Source organism: Orycteropus afer, unplaced genomic scaffold (genome assembly GCF_000298275.1).
Source record: "Orycteropus afer afer isolate SDZICR_OR568_19922 unplaced genomic scaffold, OryAfe1.0 scaffold00028, whole genome shotgun sequence".
NCBI classification, from domain to species: Eukaryota; Metazoa; Chordata; class Mammalia; order Tubulidentata; family Orycteropodidae; genus Orycteropus; species Orycteropus afer.
Genome location: NW_006921615.1, coordinates 7590183 through 7613186, shown reverse-complemented (window position 1 = coordinate 7613186; position 23004 = coordinate 7590183). Strand labels below are relative to the sequence as shown.

Genomic DNA, 23004 nt, shown 5'->3' with positions numbered 1-23004 from the left:
AAAACTAGATGAAGCCAAAGACTGAACATATACATATACTTCTTAGGGTTTATGGATAATTAACTGCAACCTATTTCAAGGACTCGATTTACAGCATCTTCGGGTCTTTCCTTTAATAACATCAAGACTTCAGGAAACAAAAACAGAAAGAAAAGAATGAAAAAAGCCTTTCCATTGATAAAAGTTTGGAAATTCATATTTAGAATTTCTACCTTCTTAATTTGTATGATAGATGGCCCTCTGTAATGGGCAGCTGGTGCTTATGACAACATAATAGTAATATGACAGCCATCATCATTACATGGGACCATGAAAAGCTATAAAAAACATAAGAAAGGGTCATTCAGAATTCTGACTGCATTTTCAGCCTATACTTGAAACAGCTTTTTGTGTGTGTGCATGTGTGTGTAAACCTACCTGTTGAAAATATTCACCTTATATGCCTGTCTCAGTGGGCTGGAAGCCACAACCATGAGTTCATTTCCAGGTCCAAAGGGTGACTAGGGGCCATAGTCTTGGAGGTTTCACCAGTCTCTGTCAGACCAGTAAGCCTGATGTGTTTTGTTTTTTTTTTTTTTTTTAAGTGATTTTGAGTTTTGTTCCACATTTTTCTCCTGTTCTATAGAGAATCTTCTGCATTGATACCTTTCCAAGTACTTGACTGTGCACCATCTAGTTCTCTGGTCTCAGGTCATGTAGACTAAGGTTTGCATGGTCCACTAGTCCCTTGGACTAATTGTTTCCGTGTGTCTCTGGTTTTCTTCATTCTTCCTTGCTCTGGGTAAGGAGAGACCAATTGTTGCATCTAGATGGGTGCTTGCAAGCTTTTAAGACCTCAGTCACTACTCATCAAGGTAGGATGTGGAACAGTGTTTTTGTTTAGTGTATTTACCAGTTTAGCTTGATAGCCCCCATGACCATGGTCCTGAGCCCATGGACCCAACAACTTGTTCCTCAGGGAAGTTGGCTGTGACCTAGAAGTTGTTATAACTTTGCCACCTGTTAGTTCTATTTATGTGGACATTCTTATAGCACATACAAATGCATATATAGAAATATCATCTGCCAGCCTTAAATATGATCATGTGTATATTCTCTTTTTTTAGACATAACCTGATCATTTAGCCTGTCTACCTATGAAACAGCTTTTTAAACTACAAATGTTTTCTTATTTGAAACTTTGGGATCAATTTCAGCACTTTCACCAGCATAGTTGTTGAGGTCAGAAGGAACGTTTTCTAGTCAATATTAGCCACTTAGCTTTCATAGCATAGTGGCTAAGGCACTTGACTGCTAACCAGAAGGCTGGAGGTTCAAACCCACCAGCCACTCCTCAGAAGGAAGATGGGGCAATCTACTTCCGTAGTGATACTGCCTCGGAAACCCAAGGAGGGGTAGCTATGAGTCGGGTCTGACTCGATGGCACATAACAACAACAACAACAGCTTTGTTAAATCTTATTCTTTCAAATTGGTGGCTATGTCTTGATTATTTTTTCTGATAAAAAAAAAAAAGAAAGAAAAGTAAGTAACATGAAAGGCCATTAAAAACATGGTAAGATTTAATGGGAATCAAAAAAATCAATAGAGTAAAAATAAGCCTTCAGAAAATATGTTTATTGGACAATCATTTCCACCTCATTGACTTTTTTGCCCTTTAGGCCTTGCTTTCTATTTGGTTTCTGGTAGTTTCTCTTGGGTTTGGCCAGGGTTCTGACAACCCTTTAAGTGCCCTGACAACACAGGCACTCCTCTTGGTGAGTGGTGAGGCAGGAGATGCTGTCTCACGTGTGGACAATAAGGTTAGGGGCATAAACATGTACCCATGTCCCCTTCTCTCACTGTAGGATAAAGGAAACATCTACCCCAGTGGTTTCTGCTTAGTGATGCTGCCACTTGTGGTTCTGTGGTGTGGGGCTGTAATCGAATCGCCCTCTGGAGGGAATCAAATGCCCATGTATCTGGGTCACCATTAGATTTTTTATTTACAGCAGGAATTTGCTTGGGGGGAAAAAAAAGCAGTCTTGCTGTTCCCCTTTGCACAGTTTTTAAGTTTATGAGGTTATTTTTCACTGTCATCTTGCCCACACTATCTGAAGCTGAAGGTATATATTTTACTCATTTTATTCCAGTGCTGTTTCTCCTGTTGGTTTTCCTATGTATCTCTACTTGCTATACCATGGAGCCACTGGCTCATAACTCACCAAAGCCTACTGTCATTGAGCTGATTCTCACCCATAGCAACCCTGTGGGACAGAGAACTATGGGATAGGATTTCCAAGGCTATAAATCTTTATAGAAGCAGACTGCCTCATCTTTCTCCCAAGGAGGGTCTGGTAGGTTTGAACAGCCAACCTTTTGGTTAGCAGCCAAATGTTTTAACTATTACTTCACCAGAGCTCCTTCACTGGCTAATCAGAATGTCAAAACAGTGGGTCCTCCACCTCTGAGCTCACACCCTCCCAATGCATGGATGTTATCTATCAAATGCTAGACAAGGCTACCAGCATTGGAGAGCTCACTGCCTTATAGCAAGGCAGCACATTCTGTTTTGGGACATCTAACAATGAGGACATTAATTCTCACGTTTGAATCTCTTGTTTTGTAAACTTCTCCCTTTGGTGCTATATAATCGTGATGATGCAAAATTTTATGGAGTGATTACTATGGGTCAGGTAAGGTGCTTAGGACTTTATCACCTCATTTCTTCTTGGCAAGAATTTTACAAAGTAATCAGTATTATCCCTATTTTACAAAGAAGGAAACCAAGAGGGACAGAGGAGTATGTAACTGAGCTGTTGAGTGTGGGAGTCTGATTCCAGAGCCTGTGCTGGAACACTGTGTTCAGCTGTCTCCCTGGGTTTGCAAGTGCACCGCCTTCTCACATTCTCCCTTAGCCTCATCCCCCTCTCCCAAGCCCACTCCTCCATCAGGTATTATTCCAAACCCTTGCTTGTCTCCTTTTAACATTTTTAGTTTTGTAATGTTACTAGGAGCTCTGGTAGCATAGTGCCTAAGGCACTTGACTGCTAACCAGAAGGCTGGCGGTTCAGACCCACCAGCCACTCCTCGGAAGGAAGATGGGGCAATCTACTTCCGTAGTGATACTGCCTCGGAAACCCAAGGAAGGGTCGCTATGAGTCGGTCCGACTGGACAGCAAATAACAACAACAACAACAGCAATGCTATTAGAAGAAGCCCTCGTGGTACAGTGGTTAATTGCTCAGCTACTAACTCAAAGGTCTGTTTGAACCTACCAGTTGCTCCACAGCAGAAAGATATGGTAGTCTGCTTCCATAAAGTTTACAGCCTTGAAAACAGTATGGGGCAATTCTCCTCTATCCTCTAGGGTTGTAATTGACATTCCAGCACATGACAATAACAACGTAACTAGAGCTAACTTCCATTGCTATATGTGTGGACTGACCTTTCCAACAAACATACAATGGGACCTTTCCCTGGCTAGTTCTGGACAAAGTGTTAAAATGACCCAAGACTCATTCACTTTTTTTGATGGCTACCTCACATTCTTGCCCTAGCTGAGTTTGCTTTAGACTAAAATCTGTAAGATTTTCCCTCCACAAATATCTATTCATTTACAGCTACCCCATACTCTACTTTTCTCCTTAATTATGATTTTCTTTTATCCTAAAGGAGGCAATCATAGGGTATGGTTAAGAGCAGGTCTCTGGAACCAGACCACCTTGATTTGCCTATCAGTTTCTTTGCTCAGTAGCCATGTCACCTGGAGCAATTTACTTGTACTATCTATGTCTCAGTTTCCTCATCTATATAGTGTGGATAATAATAGTACTTAACCTCTTTGAGTTTTGAGAATTAATGTCATGTAGTAAATGTTCAAACCCACCAGCCACTCCTCGGAAGGAAGGTTGGGCAATCTACTTCCATAGTGATACTGCCTGGGAAACCCAAGGAGGGGTCGCTATGAGTCGGGTCTGACTCGACGGCACATAACAACAACAACAACAAGTAAATGTTCAATAAATGTTGTTGTTTTCACCTAGCCTTGTGTTATCTGCAAGTTGTGTTCTGATCATTGACCAAAATATTAAATTGTGGATTTCCATTATACATGTTTAACTTGCAAATCCAACCATATCCATTTTTCTTTTTATATAATTAAATATGTGGTAAAGTTATAGTTTGCATGTAATGTATGTTCTCCACTATGTAATATACAGAGTTTTATATAAAGTAAGATATATATAAGTATTAACTGTACTGAGTTGAATACATAAAACATATGGTTATTGTTGTTATGTGCCGTCCAGTTGGACCCGACTCATAGTGACCCCTCCTTGGGTTTCTGAGGCAATATCACTATGGAAATAGATTGCCCAGCCTTCCCTCCAAGGAGTGACTGGTGGGTTTGAACCACCAACATTCTGATTAGCAGTTAAGTGCCTTAGACACTATGCTACCAGAGCTCCCTAAAACATATTACCATATTTTATTGGCAATTTAAAGAATTGTCAAGGGAAATTTTTACTGCCTTATATATAATTTTTTTTTTTTTGCTTTCCTTGCTGATTTTATAGCCTAGCCTCCTTGTGACTTATGAACTGAGTTCATACAGAGAGCACTTTGACAAAAGCGCCTTCTACCTTAGGTGACCAGTGACTCATTTGGGTGCTTCCCCGCATCCTGCTTAGCTCATTCACCATGAAGAAATGGACATGGAGGTTCCCAAGGGCTGGTAACTGTTATAGGGTTGTGTAAACAATTACCGGGAACTCTGGTAACATAGTGCCTAAGGCACTTGACTGCTAACCAGAAGGCTGGTGGGTTTGAACTCCTTGGAAGGAAGGTTGGGCAATCTACTTCCATAGTGATACTGCCTCAGAAACCCAAGGAGGGGTCACTATGAGTGGGGTCTGACTCAACGGCACATAACAACAACAACAAACAATTACTGTGCTCAGCTGCCAACTGAAAGGTTGGAGGTTCAAGCCCATCCAGAAGTGCCTTTGAAGAAAGGGCTGACAATCTACTTCAGAAAAATCAGCCATTGAAAACCCTAAAGAGCACATTTCTACTCTGACACACACGGGGTTGCTGTGAATTGGAGTTGACTTGAAGCCAACTGCTATGATAGAGATGTGTCTCATGTTGTCTGATTCTTTGAGTGCCAGATAGTTATTATGTTAAAAAGTACCAACCAAGTAGAATTAGCCAAAAGTCTTCAACCTCATGACCCTTATAAAGAAGGATATGGGCTCAAATAATTACAGCAAATCATCAAAATAGTGGATGCCCCAAACCTAGTGATTCCCAAGGAAAACTTTAGAGGCTGCAGTTTTTGAGATAAGTTTAAAGAGTTGGAAGCAGCTTCTGAAATGGAAGGCTAAGAGGGTATTCTGTAGAAGAAGAATTCTGTATAGGGCCTGAGAGCCTTAAAGGATCTTTGCATAAAGTGAGGAGTTTGTGTGACTGGTGATTGTGAGGGAAGAAACAGAGAAAGGGAGAGGGAAAGCTTTGGAGGACCTCCTGAGCCACCCTCAGGAATTAAGATCCAAATCTCTCAGGTGATTGAGAGCCATTGGAATTTTAAGCAGAAGGAACTCTTGATTGTGGTTCTCTGGTTTTTATATTTCAGTTCAATCTAAATATGGAAAAATATTTGAGTAATTCCATCAGGTGTAGTTTCTAGAAGGAAATGTTTCAGTTTCTTTGCCTGTCTTTGGAAATGAAAGGATGCTGAGTGTGTGTGTATGTATGTGTGTAAGTATGTGTATTTAAGATACAGTTAAAGTTTGTAAAGAAACATAAAGAAATGTAAATCATTTTTGTGTTAAACATTATATTACTATATAACATTTCAAGGAGCTCTGGTAGTATAGTGGTTAAGGCATTTCGCTGCTAACCAAAAAAGCATGTGGTTCAAACCTACCAGCTGCTCCTTGGAAGAAAGATGAAGTGATCTACTTCCATAAAGATTTACAGCCTTGAAAACCCAACAGGGGCTCTATGAGTCAGAATCAACTGGATGGCAGTGAGTTATATATTGCTTCAAAATTGATTGAATAATGAAACTTTATTTAAATAATTACTCTAGCTAACATTTATTGAATGCTTATAATGTACCAAATACAGTTCTAAGCACTTTATGTGAATTAACTCATTCAATCCTTAAATGAACCTCTCAAGGAGCTACCATTTTTATCCTCCCTTCGTAGAAAAATCCAAAGGACCCAGAAGTTAAATAGCTTGACTGAGGTTCTGTGGCTAGGGAGTGGAGGAGCCAGGATGGAACTCAGACAGTTTGACTCCAGAGTCCTTATCTCTAACCACTAAATTATACGACACAATATTGCTAAGTAAATGGAATGTGTATGTCTGTAGGGGGTAGGGTGAGAGGTGGCAGGAAATTTAGTCATGGGATTGCCTTCTCAATATTTGTTCTTGTCCAATCATAGGAGCTTAAGACCTGTTATAATCAACTCCACCATGAGTATCTCATAAGCAAGGTGAATGGCAGATTGTTTTTCTCAAGGACACAGGGAGCCAGTAGAATTTGAAATAAAGTTATTAGTTGAAACTAGTAATTTACAGTAAAATTACTAGTGCACCAAATGGAATGTTACCTTCTAAACCCTGTAACTAATGAACTGGTATTGTTATTTTGTTCACAACATCCTGTTGATGCAGTGGCAAAGTACTTGGCTGCTAACTGATATGTCAGTGGTTTGAACTCACCAGCTACTCCATGGGAGAAAGGTGTGGCAGTCTGTTTCTGTAAAGATTTTCCGCCTCAGAAACCCTGTTGGGGCAGTTCTATTCTGTCTTGAGTCGCTAGAAGTCGGAATTGACCCAACAACAACATTTTGTTTTTAAATGTTTTCACAGTGACTAAAGCAGTGTGTGTTCACAGAAAAAATACATACAGGCAAAAGAGGGGAAACACTCATAATTCCACTCTCCTGAAATACCAGCTGTTGGCTCTCTGCTCCTCCCCGTTCGACAGACAGCCACACCCTCTTGTGCAGTCCCAGCCGCTTCAGTGAGACATGATGGTGAAGGTCGGAGTAAATGGATTTGACCGTATTGGGCGCCTGGTCACCAGGGCTGCTTTTAACTCTGGCAAAGTAGATGTTGTTGCCATCAATGACCCCTTCATTGATCTCAACTACATGGTCTACATGTTCCAGTATGATTCTACCCATGGCAAGTTCCATGGTACCATCAAGCCTAAGAATAGGAAGCTTGTCATCAATAGGAAGCACATCACCATCTTCCAGGAGCGAGATCCCATGAACATCAAATGGGATGATGCTGGTGCTGAATATGTTGTAGAGTCTATTGGCGTTTTCACAACCATGGAGAAGGCTGGGGCTCACTTGAAGGGTGGTGCCAAAAGGGTAATCATCTCTGCCCCTTCTGCCGATGCCCCCATGTTTGCGATGGGTATGAACTATGAGAAGTATGACAACTCCCTCAAGATTGTCAGCAATGCCTCCTGCACCACCAACTGCCTGTCCCCCCTGGCCAAGGTCATCCATGACAACTTTGGCATTGTGGAAGGACTCATGACCATGGTCCATGACATCACTGCCACCCAGAAGACTGTGGATGGCCCCTCTGGGAAACTGTGGCGTGATGGCCTTGGGGCTGCCCAGAACATCATCCCTGCATCTACTGGTGCTGCCAAGGCTGTGGGCAAGGTCATCCCTGAGTTGAATGAGAAGCTCACTGGCATGGCCTTCCGTTTCCCCACCCCCAATGTGTCCTTTGTGGACCTGACCTGCCATTTGGAGAAAGCCGCCAAATATGATGACATCAAGAAGATGGTGAAACAGGCATCGGAGGGTCCCCTAAAGGGCATCCTGGGCTACACTGAAGACCAGGTTGTCTCCTGTGACTTTAACAGTGACACCCACTCTTCCACCTTTGATGCTGGGGCTGGCATTGCCCTGAACGACCACTTTGTTAAACTCATTTTCTGGTATGATAATGAATTTGGCTACAGCAACAGGGTGGTGGACCTTATGGTCCACATGGCCTCCAAGGAATAAGAGCCTCCTGGACCACCAGCCCCAGCACTAGCACTAGAGGAAGAGAGAAACCCTTGGCTGCTGGGAAGTCCTTGCCCCAACTCCATCCCCAACACACTGAGAATCTCCCATCCTCTATAGTTTCCATCCAGACCCCCTAAAGAAGGGGAGGGGCTTAGAGAGCCCAACCTTGTCGTGTACCATCAATAAAGAAGACTGTAACTGTACCTAAAAAAAAAGAAAGAAAGAAAGAAAGAAATACCAACTGTTAACGTTAGCATCATTTATGTTAAGTATTACAATTCATTTCTTTTTTTCTGAATATATTAATTAGCACCAGCCTTTGGTTGGGGTGAGAGGATGAGCCACTAGAATGATGGACAGGTACAGATGCTACGATGGCCAGAAAACGAGGAACCCTATGTTGTTGTTGTTGTTATTTGCTGTCGAGTCGGCCCTGACTCATAGTGACCCCTCCTTGGGTTTCCGAGGCAGTATCACTACGGAAGTAGGATTGCCCAACCTTCCTTCCGAGGAGTGGCTGGTGGGTTTGAACCGCCAGCCTTCTGGTTAGCAGTCAAGTGCCTTAGGCACTATGCTACCAGCGCTCCCTATAGCTTGGTGATTTATATTTTCTGCTTCCAGAAGAGCTGTTTATTTACTTTGAGCAAAGGAATAATTTTCTGTCCCACCTATATCTGTTTTCTAACCCTGGGGAGCAAATGTCAGGGATCTTGAGTGGCAAGCATACCTTACTCCAGCTCTTTGAGTTCCCAAGATATCTAGTGGGTTATTTTCATTTCTCTAGATTGCATGTCTCTGATTCATCAGTGGTAAACATATTGAACAAAAGAAAAAAATGAGGAAAAAAAAATACTAGTGTCACAGAAGTGCTATTTTCACTGGCAAAATCCTTGAGATCTTGATAATGCCTTTTTTTGAAATGATACACGAAGTAATATGTGTTTTTCAAGCCATTAATTTTGTTATATAACATCAATAATTGGGTGAGATCAGGTTATCTGTATTTGTTTTGAAATGATAATTTGGAGAGAAATGTTAGTTTTCTCTTCAACTTCTACCTCTGCAACAAAGTCTAGGGTAGAATACTGTCTTAATTTATATAATTATTCATTATTTTTTGTTAACTTCTTTTGCTTTGGACCCAGGTATCGATAAGCAACTTAATTAGATTCCTGAGTCCATAGCTTACAATCAGGGGCATACTCTATTCAGGGCCCTTCTCTTGTTTCTTATCCCCATCATCTATGATCCCTGATTCCCCCTCTCCATAGACATCCACCATAATGGATTTAATGTCTTTGAACACATAGGTACTGCATTGGTTACCTAGTGCCACTCTAACAGAAAATAGCACAAATGGGTGGCTTTAACAAACAGGAGTTTATTCTCTTACTGTTTAGGAGGCTGGAAGTCACTTTGAAGTTCAAAGTGCCAACTCTAGGGGCTGGATGAAAGCTCCTTGACCTTGGGCTTCAGCTCTGCCTCTTGCATCTGGCCCATTGGAGCTGGGGCCTCTTCACTCAGGCAGCTGCTAACTGTTGAGGCTGACAAACCCAAGGTTGACAAACTGGCACAGTCCCCAAATTATCAAACCACGTGTCAGGCCACTGATTCAAGTCCATTAACATTCCCAAGATTGGCAGACAACATGGCAGGCTGCTGAACGACAACACGGCTACATGCAGAATTCAAACATGCCAGCAGCTGGAGACCTTCCTCAAGGCTTCTTATTTACTGGAAGCAGACCACATCCCTACGGCTGCTCCTCTAGATTCCACTGTGGAGCTGATTACCAGTCTTATCATGGGGAGTACTACATCCAGCTGCCCAGCCACTTAAAACCAGGCCCAGCCAAATTGACACATAACCTTAACTACCACAGTATCCTTCTAAAATGTGTAATTTGGTTGCGTATTTGTCTGCTTTTGTGTATGTGTGTGCATGCATGTGTGTGCACACACATTTGTTTTAAAATTTATAGCCAATTTAATTTACATGTATTTAAATGTAAATATGTAATTTACATTTGTTTTTTTATTCAAATTCCTTCTTTTATCATTTCCTTTTTGTTTAGCCAATCTTTGTTATTACTGTTGTTGCGTTTTTCGTTTCTTAAATTTCACTTGGACTTTCCTTTATATCTTCTGTTTCTTTCCTGAGATGTTCTAGTTTTTCATTTGTTTCAGGCATGTTTGTCATTGCTCACAGAAGCATGTTAACATGAATGCCTTAAAATCTTTGTTAGATAATTTCAACATCTTTATCGTATTTGGGCAATCTACTTCCATAGTGATACTGCCTTGGAAACCCAAGAAGGGGTCCCTATGAGTTGGGTCTGACTCAATGGCAAATAACAACAACAACAACATCCTATTCATATTGGTATCTCTTGATTGTCTTTTTTCTTTCAATATGAGATCTTCCTGGTTCTTGGTATGGCAAATTATTTTCAAATGAAATTTAGATATTTTTGTGTTACCTTAAGAGATCCTGGATCTTATTTCAATCTGTTTTAGCTAGTTTTCTCTGAAATTGTTCTATTAGAAGTTCCATTGTTCTGTTAGTGCCAGATGGAGGTAGAAGTCCAGGTTCCCCAACAGTGCTCTGTTGACAGCTCTGAGTTGTGGCTTCTCCTTATGGTCAGATGGGAAGAGAATTCTAGCCTCCCCACGTGGTCTTCACTGACACCCAGGAAAAGGGCAGGCCAGACCTTGTTACCTGCCACTACCCTGCTGGAGATGTTGGGGCACCTTATTACAACCTTGCAAGGGTGAAATTCCAGGCTCCCTACTCAGTCTTTGATGGTGTGGGTAGTCATGGACCACAGCTTTTTTGCTTTCTGTTTTTTGGTGATGTTTGACTGGATTAGAGCAGTTATTGTCTAAAAGCTTTGTCTTGCTGGCCTGTCCCTTTCCTGGTCCCTTGACTAGAGAGAATAGGCTTTTATTGGGGCTTGTTTTATGTGTGTCCATTTTCTTCTTCATCTCCAAGTCTGAGATGTTGTTGTTTTTGTTGTTGTTACTATGTGCTCTTGAGTCCATTCCAACTCATAGTGACCCTGTAGGACAGAGTAGAACTGGGTTTCTAAGGCTGTAATCTTTACAAAAGCAGACTGCCACATCTTTTTCCTGTGGAGCAGCTGGTGGGTTCGAACTGCTGACCCTTTAGTTAGCAGCCAAGCACTTCAACCACCACATCCCAGGTACATAAAGAAAACCCAGGGAACTCATAATTGTGTTGTTCCTTGGGTCCCACGGTCCCTAGCAAGTGTGCATTCTTCTCCACATATTTCAGCATCTTCTTATGTTTGTTTTGTATATAATTTGTTTTTTGGTTGTACTTGACAAAAGGAATAGAGAAAAATATGTCTACTCCTTCACAGCAGCAAAAGTAGAGGGCTCGATTTTGAACTGCCATAGTTTGGCAGCTGGGAGCTTGTACTCACCACTCTCCTATGCTGTTGTCAATTTTGACTCATAATGACACCATGTGACAGTAGAACTGTCTTCATAGGACTTTCTTGGCTACAATCTCTGGTGGCTTAGTTCTTAAGGCATTTGACTGCCAACCAGAGGGCTGGCAGTTCAAACCTTCTAGCCGTTCCTTGGAAGGAAAATTGGGCAATCTACTTCTGTAGAGATAGCACCTTGGAAACTCAAGGAGGGGTCACTATGAGTTGAATCAACTCAACAGGAGTGAGGGTGTTTTTTAAAAAATAATCTTTATGGAAGCAGGTTGTGAAGTCTTTCTCCTATGGAACTGGCAGGTGGGTTTGAACCACCAACCTTTTAGTTAGTAGCCAAAAGCTTAACTGTGACACCAGGGCTCCTTCACTCTCCTCTAGGACTTCTGAAGGGAGAGAAAAGTGTGCACTTCCATGGTTAGGGAAGCATTTGTGAATAAACTCAAACTCAAGTTGGTTGGAAAACTTAGCAGGTTTTAAAAACTAAGGAAGAGGAAGAATGGCATTTTTCTTCCTGAAATAACCTGAGTAGAAGGGAGGAAGGTGCCCTGGTGATGCATTGATTAAGTGTTCAGCTGCTAGCTGTAAAATAGTGGTTTGAATGCATCAGCTGCTCCTTGGGAGAAAAATGAAGCAGTCTGCTTCTGTAAAGATTTGTAGCTTTGGAAACCCAATGGGGCAGTTCTACTGTGTCCTACAGTTTCACTATGAGTCAGAATCAACTCGATGGCAAGGGGTTTTGTTTTGAGTGTTAGAGAGGAGAAAATGGGAGTGAAGATTTTTACAGGGAACTAGCGCTGAGCCTGGGCATGAGGCTGTAAGTGCCTTGCTTTAGAGGTGAGGAACCCAAAGTGGGATTATCCAAAGCATACCCCCGTCCCTTCCTTTCTCCCTTCCTCCCTTTCTCCCTCCTTTTCTTCTATACTGGGGAGTCTATATAATGAAAATAATAGATAAATCTCTTCCTGATCCATGTGTAGCCAATTAAAATATTAGTGGATTTTACTTTAGAGGAGAAAATGGCAGAGATTCTTCTTCCCATTTATTTTGAACCCTTTTGAGTGCCAGTTTCTTCATCATATCTCCTTTTATAGTTGTTGTGAGAATTAATATGCCAGGTAGAGTCCTCAGTATTATACCCCTCTACATGGTAGGTGCCCAGTTTCCTGGGCTGCTAGAATCTTCCCTCTCCTTTGCCCATGTCTTGCACAGAACTGGGTAGTGGTGTGTGGCTTGCCTCAACTCTGTGGTTCTAGCCACCCTTGTGAAAAATTGCAAAGGGCTTGCTTTTTTAATGCTTATACTCAGGCAGTAAAATTGCAGCAGAACCCATGGCTGTCTTCACTTGAGGTTTTAAAAGATTTTAAAAGATTAAATTTGGATATTTCTATGTCACATTACAATAAATCATAGATGTTTTGAGTTGTAGTAGAAATTAACTAGAAGTCATGCATTCATACAAGGCTAGACCTGAAGGAACCTTAGAGATCATCTAGTTTAAGGTGGATATGTTTTCTGTTTTATAGATACTGTCAGTTAGTTTTTCAAAAAGTTATTGCAACTTACATTCTCACCAGCACTGGAATTCCTTTCACTCTACACGTGTGAAAATTGGGATCCCAAAAGGTTGAGTATGTTGCATTATTTTAAGCAGTGCCTTTGCTATTAAATGATTACTTTTTTAGTAGTAAATTTTAATAAATAATGCTGGAATATTTAAATAATTTATAATTTTATTGTGGTAAAATATATGTAATAAAAAATTGCTATTTTAACTATTTTAAAATGGTGTAAAATTAAATGATATTCATTACATTCATCATGTGGTACAACCATCACCACAATTCATTTCCAAAGATTTTTCATCATCCCAAACATAAACTCAATATGCCTTAAATGATAACTTCCATTCCCTTCTCTCCTTCACCCCCAGCTCCTGATAACTACGGATACACTTTTGTTTCTAAGTATTTGTCTATTCTAGATACTTCTTTCATCTAAGTGGGCTCATATATCATACAGTATATGTCCCTTTGTGTCTGACTTTATTTCATTCAGTGCTGTATTATGTTTAAACTAAGGTGGAAAATAGAAATACAACCAAGACTCTTCAGGTTGGCAAAGGAACATTTTGTTTCTAATTTTTCCATGTGGCAACAATAACTTTGATTGAAGTTTTGTAGCGGCAAATCTCAGAGCTCCTTCTTGTGACAAAGGTAATTATTTCCTCAGTGAAAATCTGTGACCCTCCTTGTGAGCCCCACAAGATCTCCAATAGTGAAACTTCTCATTCCCCACTGAAGAGAGGGACTTTAGAGGTTGCTCACCTGACTGATCTTCCCTTGCCCCTTTCAGGAACAAAATCTTCTGTTCTTATTGCCCTCAGAGACCTATAGTGTTTCCTCTTTGAACTACAGAGAACAGTGCCAAGATGGGTCTCATTAAGCATTGTGACCCATCTCTCATTTCCATTTATTCACTGTTCTGATTTTACTCACTCATAAGATGTCCATTTCTCTGTAGACAGGGGAAGGCACTGCCTTCGAAGGAAGCTGTTGCCATGGTTTCAGGCCTTCACAGACAGGCATGCGTGGTGACTGCTCCCAGAGAGAATAAGTCTCCAGAGTTGGAATCACAAGGAGGAAGCTGGAGTGAGGCAGGGCCACCTCATTAGCCTGCAAGGGGTGGGGAGGAAAGGGTACCATCCCAGTGGCAAGAACTAGGTTCTAAGCCTAGCCCAGAGCTTTCTAGCCTTGTGACTAGGGACAGCTCAGCTTCTCCAGCATCAGATGTCCCTTCTGCAGAGCATGGACAATAACATCTTTTGTGTTCCACATCAGGTGCCAGGGATAGAGTGAGATAATGTGCTTTCAGAACTATAAACACGTATGCTTGGTCCTTGCCTGTTAGATATTCTCCCTACAGCTTGCTTTCCTAGCATCTTCTCAGTTAGAGTATACGGTTCCTGGGTGTGATTAGCTGAGTCATACCTATCTCCCATGAGGGCAAGGATTGCATCTTTTTTTTCACCACTGTGTCACTGGCATCAACCACAATGCTTACCAAATGAACGAATGAGTACATAAAAATATAGATAACTAGGTTCCCCTTACTCATGTGACTTCTAAAATTCTTGGAAACATTTAACTTTCATAATAATAATAATAACAATGACTGCAGTGTATTGACTCTTCAGTCTGTGCCAGAAACCCTGCTAAACCAAAAAACCAAACTCACTGCTTTTGAGTCAATTGCAACTCATAGCGACCCCTCCTTGGGTTTCCAAGGCAGTTTCTCTATGGACGTAGTTTTCCCAGTCTTCTTTCTGAGGAGTGGCTGGTAGGTTTGAACTGCCAGCCTTCTGGTTAGCAGTCAAGTGCCCCTTAGGCACTATGCTAGAAACCCTGCTAGGCACTTTATGTTATTATTATATGTGTAATATTATATACTATTATTATACAGGGAGCCCTGGTGGTGTAGTGCCTAAGGCATTTGACTGCTAACTAGAAGGCTGGTGGTTCAAACCCACCAGCCACTCCTTGGAAGGAAGATTGGGCAATCTATTTCCGTAGTGATACCACCTTGGAAACCAAGCGGTGGTTGCTATGAGTTTGATCCTACTCGATGGCAGTGAGTTTGGCTTTTTGGTTTCATATTCATTTATCTAATCCCTATGAGACAGATCCTGCAAGTTCCCCCATTTTATACTTGATGAAAGCATCAAGTAATTTGCCCAAAGACTTCCAGCTGGTGACAGAGCTAGGATTCAAACCCAGGTCTTTGTTCCATAGTCCAAAGTCTTCACCCTCACACTCTATTGCCTCTTAATGTTCTGCTAGCCAATTCTGGCAGCTGGTTTTGTAGTCTTATCCTTTCTGTTTCTACTGGATACTGAGTTTTTGTTTGTAAGTTTTTGAAAAACAGGTATCACCCTTCTTTTTAATGTACCAGGAATTTTTTTTAATAGTGATTGCTAGTATAACTGTATATAATGAACTTTATACTCCACTTGATGTCGCGAAATCATCTTGTTCCAAAGTATTGAAAGCACAAGGTGACAGTAAACACATTTACATGTAAACGTAAAACCAGTAAAGAAACAGAGCTAAAAGTTAGTCCTTTCTTCCAGAACTCTTGTGTGTTGTTTCCACATTGAGGTTGTCAGAATATCACATGAAGCAAAGTTAGAGGCCTTATGTGCTAGTTGTTAAGTGAAGAGCTGATTGTGTGGGAAGATCCTGATTATAGTCATTACAGACAAGGACCTATTCTCTACCTCTGGTTTTGTTTCAACCTCCACATTCTTTCGGAGAAAAGTGCCAAACAGTAACTCTTAAATATCTGAGCTGTTGTTATTTAAATACCAGAGTTACTGATTTTATTGTAATGTTTCACTTCTCTGTGATCAAGCCAGTGTTCATTGGTAGCATCATCACAAGTGAGGTGCTCCAGGTACTGAAGGAAAGTGACCATCCTTGGAGACCATTCACTTGGTTCCACATCTGTGATTGTCTTTGATGGTGTGTGTTGATATCTCTCCAGCGAAGTAAATGAACAGCTAAGGTGGACAGTTATGATGGAAGTGGCCAGTGACATAAAATGGAATGAAGGTAGATGGTGGACAGAGTGGCATCATGCTATAATGATGGTCTGTTCCTTAGAGAATGAAGTCAGAGAGACCTTAGAGAAGAAATGTATTGCATCTCCTAAAGATGGACTTTTATATTGCCCTTGGGTATAGTTTAGATGATCTCTGAAATTCATTTCAAACCTAAGTGTACAGATACTAAAAACTAAGCCCAAATTCTTCACCATGATGTTTGAAACCATTCATTGCCTGCTTACCTCTTACCTAACTTTATACTTCATCTTCTACCCAACATCCTCTCTTCCCTGGCAAGCTCATTTCTGCTTCTCGGCCTTCTCTCCTGCTTTCCCCTCAAAGTAGCATCCCTTCCCCTGTGTCACATGCACCCATACAAGCACTGTGATCATATGCATAATCCTTCTGTTCTTTTTTTAAATCTAAATTCTGCCCAAGGAGATTTGCTTTGTTCATCTTATCAGTAACACTTTCCCTGATGACGTGTGCATCCCTCTACATCTGCCTTCTTTGAATCCCTATGATATCTCCTTCCTGTGCTACAGAATATAACACTTTTTAATACGGTGTTTTAGAGTGAGAGGCAGAGGCGTCTTCAGAGGCTACACCTAAGGGTCAGTGAAGGAGGGAGGGTAGGACCAGGAAGATGCAACACTAGGGGAGAATGAAGCAGGGTCCCTGGTTGTGATTGTTATATTTCTTCATTGTATATGTGCATCAAATATTTTTGTTTCCTTCTGTTATAAACTATGAAATGTAAATAAGGTTAATGCATTTTGGTTGTATGTGTGTTAATGTATCATGTTAAGCACAAATATGACTCTGTAATTGTCCTTATTTAGAGATTATATATGGTTAAGAAGATGTGTACAATTGCCAAGTTGACAAGGGGTGGACTGTGATAGTTGGAGCTGTGTGTCAACTTGGCTGGACCCCAGTTCTGTGTGGTTGTTCCCATGATGGGATCAGATGACTGTGTTCTGAGTGGCCAGTCTGCCCAAGGGGAGTTTCCCTAGGGGTGTAGCCTGTTTGCAATGATATCTAAGGACAATCTGGAAGAACCGCATTCCTTAAGGAATTGGAACCCTGGTGTGCGAATTACAGACTTCCTTTAGTGAGCAGCCCACCGCTCGGTCTGGAGATCTTGGATTCATCTTTTGTTGGAATCAACAGCCATTATACTGCATGCCAGCTTGAATCTCTCGGCTCCCCTGTGCTTGCAGAAGCCAAGGCGGCCGCAAGCCCCATCTCCTCCAGAGACGGACTTTTCGGCTTGGACTTGTCGGCTTCTATACGCTTGTGAGCCATTTTCCTAAGATAAACCTCTCTCTCTCTCTCTAAAGTATATATATACATACTTTGCTGGTTTTTTGTGTTTCTCTAGAGAACCCAATCTAACACACTGGTTAAGTTGAAATTCCTTGAGAAATGAAACCATGCCTTATAATCCTCAGTATTCCTTCTCAGTAACTAATAATTCATTATCTTACAACATAAAGAGACAAACAACAAAAAAAGTGAGGGAATATTTCTCAGGGTGCAGCCAAAGGTTGATTTTGAAAACATGTCATGCTTTAAGTCTCTAGAGATCAGCACAGAACCTTTGAAGCTATGCATGACTGTCCTTACTGTGATGTTTGAGTGTACAAAATACTTATCATTTAACTGCATAAAGGATTTGGGAGTAGGCACTTTAAGGAGGATGGTGAGTCTTTGTAACAAAGATTTCAACTATTGAGAAGACCAAAACAGAGTTCAGTGTGGCCTTGATAAAGTTAAGACATTGTCTGTCATTGTTTAGGAGCCATCACTCAGAAGAGGGAATGAACAGTAAAACAATTTCAGATAGAGTAAATACTAAGATGGAGCTCTGGTGGTCTAGTGGATAAGGCATCTGACTGCTAACCATAAAGTTGGTGGTTCAAATCCACTAGCCACTCCATGGAAGAAACATGAGGCAGTCTGCTTCCATAAAGATTTACAGCCTTGGAAACCTAACGGGGGTTGCTGTGAGTCAGAACTGACTGGATGGCAGTGAGTTTGGTTTTTGAGGGCTATGAAGAGAATAAAGCAATGTGATATATATAGAATACTTGAGAATATGCATATACCTATCTGAAGGTTTATGCAGTAGAATACAACACCATGAGGGCAGAAACTGTTTCTGTCTCTATTCCCAACCCTGGCTCAGTAAATATTTGTTGAATGAATGAATGAGTGAGTGAATAAAAATTCTAAAGTATGATGCATGAATTGGTTTGATGTTTGATCCAAGAACTTGGGACTTGCCAGCTTCTATAAGTGTGTGAGCCATTTTCCTAAGAGCAGGGAGCATCACATGTCACAGGGAAACATCAGGTTAGCTATATTACTACTCACTGGAATACGAGGGTCCTAATCCAGTAAGAGCTCTGGTAGCACAGTGGCTAAGGCACTTGACTGCTAACCGAAGGCTGGTGGTTCAAACCCATCAGCCACTCCTCGGAAGGAAGGTTGGGCAATCTACTTCCATAGTGGTATTGCCTTGGAAACCCAAGGAGGGGTCGCTATGAGTCGGGTCCGACTTGACAGCACATAAGAACAACAACAACAACAATCCAGTAAGAGGAGCTCTGGTGGCGTAGTGCCTAAGGCCCTTGACTGCTAACCAGAAGGCTGGCAATTTAAACCTACCAGCCACTCCTTGGAAGGAAGGTTGGGCAATCTACTTCCCTAGTGATACTCTCTCAGAAACCCAAGGAGGGGTCACTATGAGTTGGATCCAATCCAGTATGAGTGGTGTTCTTATGAAAGGAGGAAAAGAGACACAGATATAGACATAGGGGCACACAGCCATGGGACAGTGGAAGCAGAGATTGGAGTGATGCATCTATAAGCTAAGGGACACCAGGGACTACCAAAGGCAAGGAGACAGAGGCATGGAAGGATTCTATCCTATAGCCTTAGAGGAAGCATGGCCCTGATGACACTGTGATTTTGGACTTCATGTCTCCAGAACTATGAGAGGATTTCTATTCTGATAAGCCACTCAGTTTGTGGTACTTTGTTATAACAGCCCTAGGAAACTAATACAGGAGGTGAGAGAATGTTAAGTCTCAAGGAGACATTTGAGCAGAGATTCAAGGTGTGAGGAGCCAGCCTTTCAGAGACCTGGGGAATGAGACTTCTAGGCATGGGAAATAGGAACATAAAAGGCTTATAGGGAGACAACCTGGCCTGTTGGAGGACAGCAAGAAGAGCAGTGTGGCTGCAACAGACTTAACAAGTCTGATGATGAGAAAAGAGGACAGAAAAGGTGATAGGGCATACAGGTCATCATAAGGAGACTGGATTTTGTTCTAATTGCAAGGGGAAGTCATTGAGAGTTTTAGGTAGGAAATGGTATCTGACTTAAGTGTTCTCCCATATATTTGAGCTTCACAGCAACCTGGAATAAATAAGTCAGATATAGGTATTCCTGTTGGGTTTCTGGATGGTGCAAATAGTTAATCTGCTTGGCTACTAAAATGGTTGGCAGTTCAAATCCATTCAGCAACTTCATGGAAGAAAAGCCTAGTGAACTGCTTCCATAAAGATTATAACCCAAGGATCCTGAACAAAAAGGGGAAGAATGCAGAGCAGAATTTGAAATTGTCATGAAATCTGGACTTTCTAGAACCGTTGAGGCTGATTGCACCTCTGAAACTATTGCCCTAAAATAATCTTTATACTTTAAACCTTAAACCAAAACTATGCCCTGAAGAATTCTTGGAACTAAAAAATAATTTATCTTAATAAGTAAAGTATGTCTGCCTTGGGCATTGTGTTCTTTTAAAGAACTATCTTTGTGAGGTCCAGTTGGCAACAGCAACTCAAATGGTTAGATGAGATAGATGCTCAGGGACCAGTGAGTTTAAGTCAATGGTGGGAGAACAGTTTGGAGAAGGGTGACTTAAAACATTTGCACAATGTAAAGAGTGTATCAGTGTCATGGAATTGTACATGTAGAAATTGTTGAAATGGTGCATGGTGTATATATTTTCTATATGGGGTCACCATGAGTCAGTTATTTTTATTAATTTTTTGAAGTGATTCTCATTTTAGAGATGAAGAAAATATAACTCCAAAGAGGTTGGAAAGCTAGAATCTATATCTTTTGGAAGCTCCTTGGTGTTCTTTCTTTTTGCAGCTTGATGCTTGGCCTAAAATGTGGAATGTTTCCTGATGTGTGAGTCTCCCTAGGTAGACCCCAACAATGAGTCAATCCTGTCCTGCTCTGATAGTTAAAAAGACAGTAATGTATTCACAGCTGAACATAATAAGCTAAGAAGCCACTTACCAAAATACCATTTTTGTATTGCCTTACCATCACTGGAGTGTCACATTTAGTTTTGGCCACCACACTTTAAAAGAATGTGGAGAAATTTGAGAGGTGCCAGAGAACAGCAAGAAAATAGATTAAAGGATACATTAGTGGCCCTATGAGAGAAAGTTAATCAAATTGGGTATCCCCTCACCCCAGAAGCAGCAGTGAGAGGTGAAATATCAATGATCCTCAAATAACTGAAGTTTCTGTCTGGTTACTCTCCAACTCCATGGGAGACTGAACTAGAGAAGGTCAAATTAAAGCACAGCAATAGTTTTGTAGATATAGGCAGACCCCAGGGTACGAATAAGATCCATTCCTAACCACTTCTTCAAGAATTTGTAGGTAAGTCAGAAAAGGTGTACACGGTTCTTATTTGGCCTTATGTTACTTCAGGAAACTGTTTGAAGCCTTTTCAATGATTGAAAAGTACATGTGCAGCAAGTGAAGGTGACTGTGATGAAGAATTTGTCCTGAGTAGGGGTTGGTTCAGTCGTTTCAAAATGAGAGCAAATTTACATAAGAATTAAGCAGCAAGTAGAAGTTGTCCTTACCTGGGGATTGCCTTCCCCTTAACCGATGCCTCTGTGTGGTTGTAGAAACTTGACCCCAAGGGCTGTGTGAAAATTAAGGAGTTACTCTTTTAAAAAGGTTAGGTATAGCCTTAAACCAGAGACATGCTGACTTTTTGCTGTCACTGTCACTCTCTGAGGCCATAGTCCAGGTCAGTTTGAAGTCTCCAGGGAAGGAGTATTTCTCAGTTTGGTGCAGTCTTCCCTTGAAAAGGGAATTCCTTCTAGGCTGCTTTGTGTTTCTCAAATAGTGCTGCCCTTCTAGTCCTCCATGTAGGAGAGATCAAGGTACATGGTGAGGGTCTCAGACCACACTGGTATCCACTCAGAGGAACTTTTTGTTTGTTTCTTGAAGAATGACTTCCAACCCCACCATGGTTGAAAAAATTATTTTCCACATTGCTGGAGCAACTTCTTTTACAGGTCTTTGAGTGTCAGCATCTCTTTTCTCACCTGTACCTTTTTCTTTCCCAAACTGGACTGCATAGAATGTGTGATGATTCATTTGGGAGATTTAAAAAAAAAAGTCTGATCTGTCAGGAAATACCTCCAACTGCTGTTTGCAGCCATATGACATCCCCGAGTGACATCCACTGTCCTACCAATTATGCTTAGGCAGTGGTTCAGTGGGGACAGAGCCTGGGATGGGAGGTTGCTCTGCTCATCACATAGCTCAGTGATGTTAAGGTCAAGGTGCTTTTGCTTCTGATCCAGCTGCTCCTGCACATCCCTTTTCTTCTATCAGATTCTGTTCAGGAGACACTGGGTCCAGCCCTATGAGTGGCCTGATCTACCTTAAAGCCTGCATGTCATCATGGTTCTTGACTTCTTGTAATGCTGGGGTCTCACATCCTTGCAACTAGAGTCTTTGTCCAGCTGTTCTTCCTATCAGATCATTCACTGTTTCCTGCCTCCCAGAGTCAGCCCTCAGAGGTCCTTGAGTAGGGACTCTCACCATAACACAAGCCAGACATTTCATGGTCATGGTGGTAGCCAGCAAAAGCAGGAGGTTAGGATTTGTTTTGTTCAACCCTTCATTTGTTCCATTGTTCATTCATTAATTTGACATGTGCCATATACTGTACTAAGAGAATACAGTAGGGATCAAGACTGACGAAGTTTCTTTCTATTTTGGTGAAATTTACATTGGAGGGGGAAGGAATGGGAGAAGTAGGCAGTAAGATCATTTTGAAGATGATACAAGTGAGGGAGGACATAAGATGGGATGATTTGAGGGTGAGTGATGGAGGAGAGGGGTTGAGGGGCTGGGGGTTGGGGAGACATCTCTGTGGCTTGTATACTGAGAGCCTGGGACTACTGGTTGCATGAATGCTTAGGTATGGCCTGGAATCTGGTCATGGTGGATAGCATCACTGAGAACTCTGATCTCCCGGGAATTCCAACCCTGCCGACTTCACTTGCTGCCTTGAAGTGCCTGCTTTCCACTTTTCTCAGACAACTTACAGTTCTTTAAAGTTGTTTAATAAATGTAATCAATGAAATAGCTGAGTTAGTATGAAACTGTTCAGAGACTCACCAGGTGAAATAGATTAAGTATGAAGTTGTAACCGTTCATCAGTTATTTATAGAGTGTCCTCTAAGCCTACAGCATTGTGTGGGGAACACATGGACCAGATTGTGTCCTCAAGGTACTCCAGTCTGGCGACAGGGTGGCATAGAGGGATAAATACATCATTGAAAGAGAAGAAGGTTCCAAGGGATTTTCCCAGGGTACGAAGAGGCCTGTCTGCATTTTAGATCTATGGGTGCATAAAAGTCCTGCATAAAACCAAACCCAATCCACTGACATCAAGTTGATTCCAACGCATAGTGACCCCCATTTGGTATCCAAGGTGATATATCAGTATGGAGGTAGATTATCCCATCTTCCTTCAAATGCCTTAGGCATTGTGCCACCAGCAAATACCAGTAGTTCAGTAAAAATGAATCTTAGAGCAGTGATCAGAGGCCAATTTATAGCAATAA

General features: G+C 41.5%; 2 protein-coding genes across 2 annotated transcripts in view; both read left to right on the top strand.

Moving 5' to 3' along the window:
- Positions 1–23004, top strand: part of CAMK1D (calcium/calmodulin dependent protein kinase ID) — a 643088-nt gene that overhangs the window by 317573 nt on the left and 302511 nt on the right. The window lies entirely within an intron of this gene.
- On the top strand, positions 7031–8032 carry LOC103192440 (glyceraldehyde-3-phosphate dehydrogenase-like). Its single transcript, XM_007935425.1, has one exon. It carries the CDS (start codon positions 7031–7033, stop codon positions 8030–8032), a length of 1002 nt encoding a protein of 333 aa, XP_007933616.1.

Excerpts from the sequence above, each read along its gene's own strand:
- LOC103192440 (XM_007935425.1), top strand. The coding sequence starts at position 7,031 with ATGGTGAAGGTCGGAGTAAATGGATTTGACCGTATTGGGCGCCTGGTC.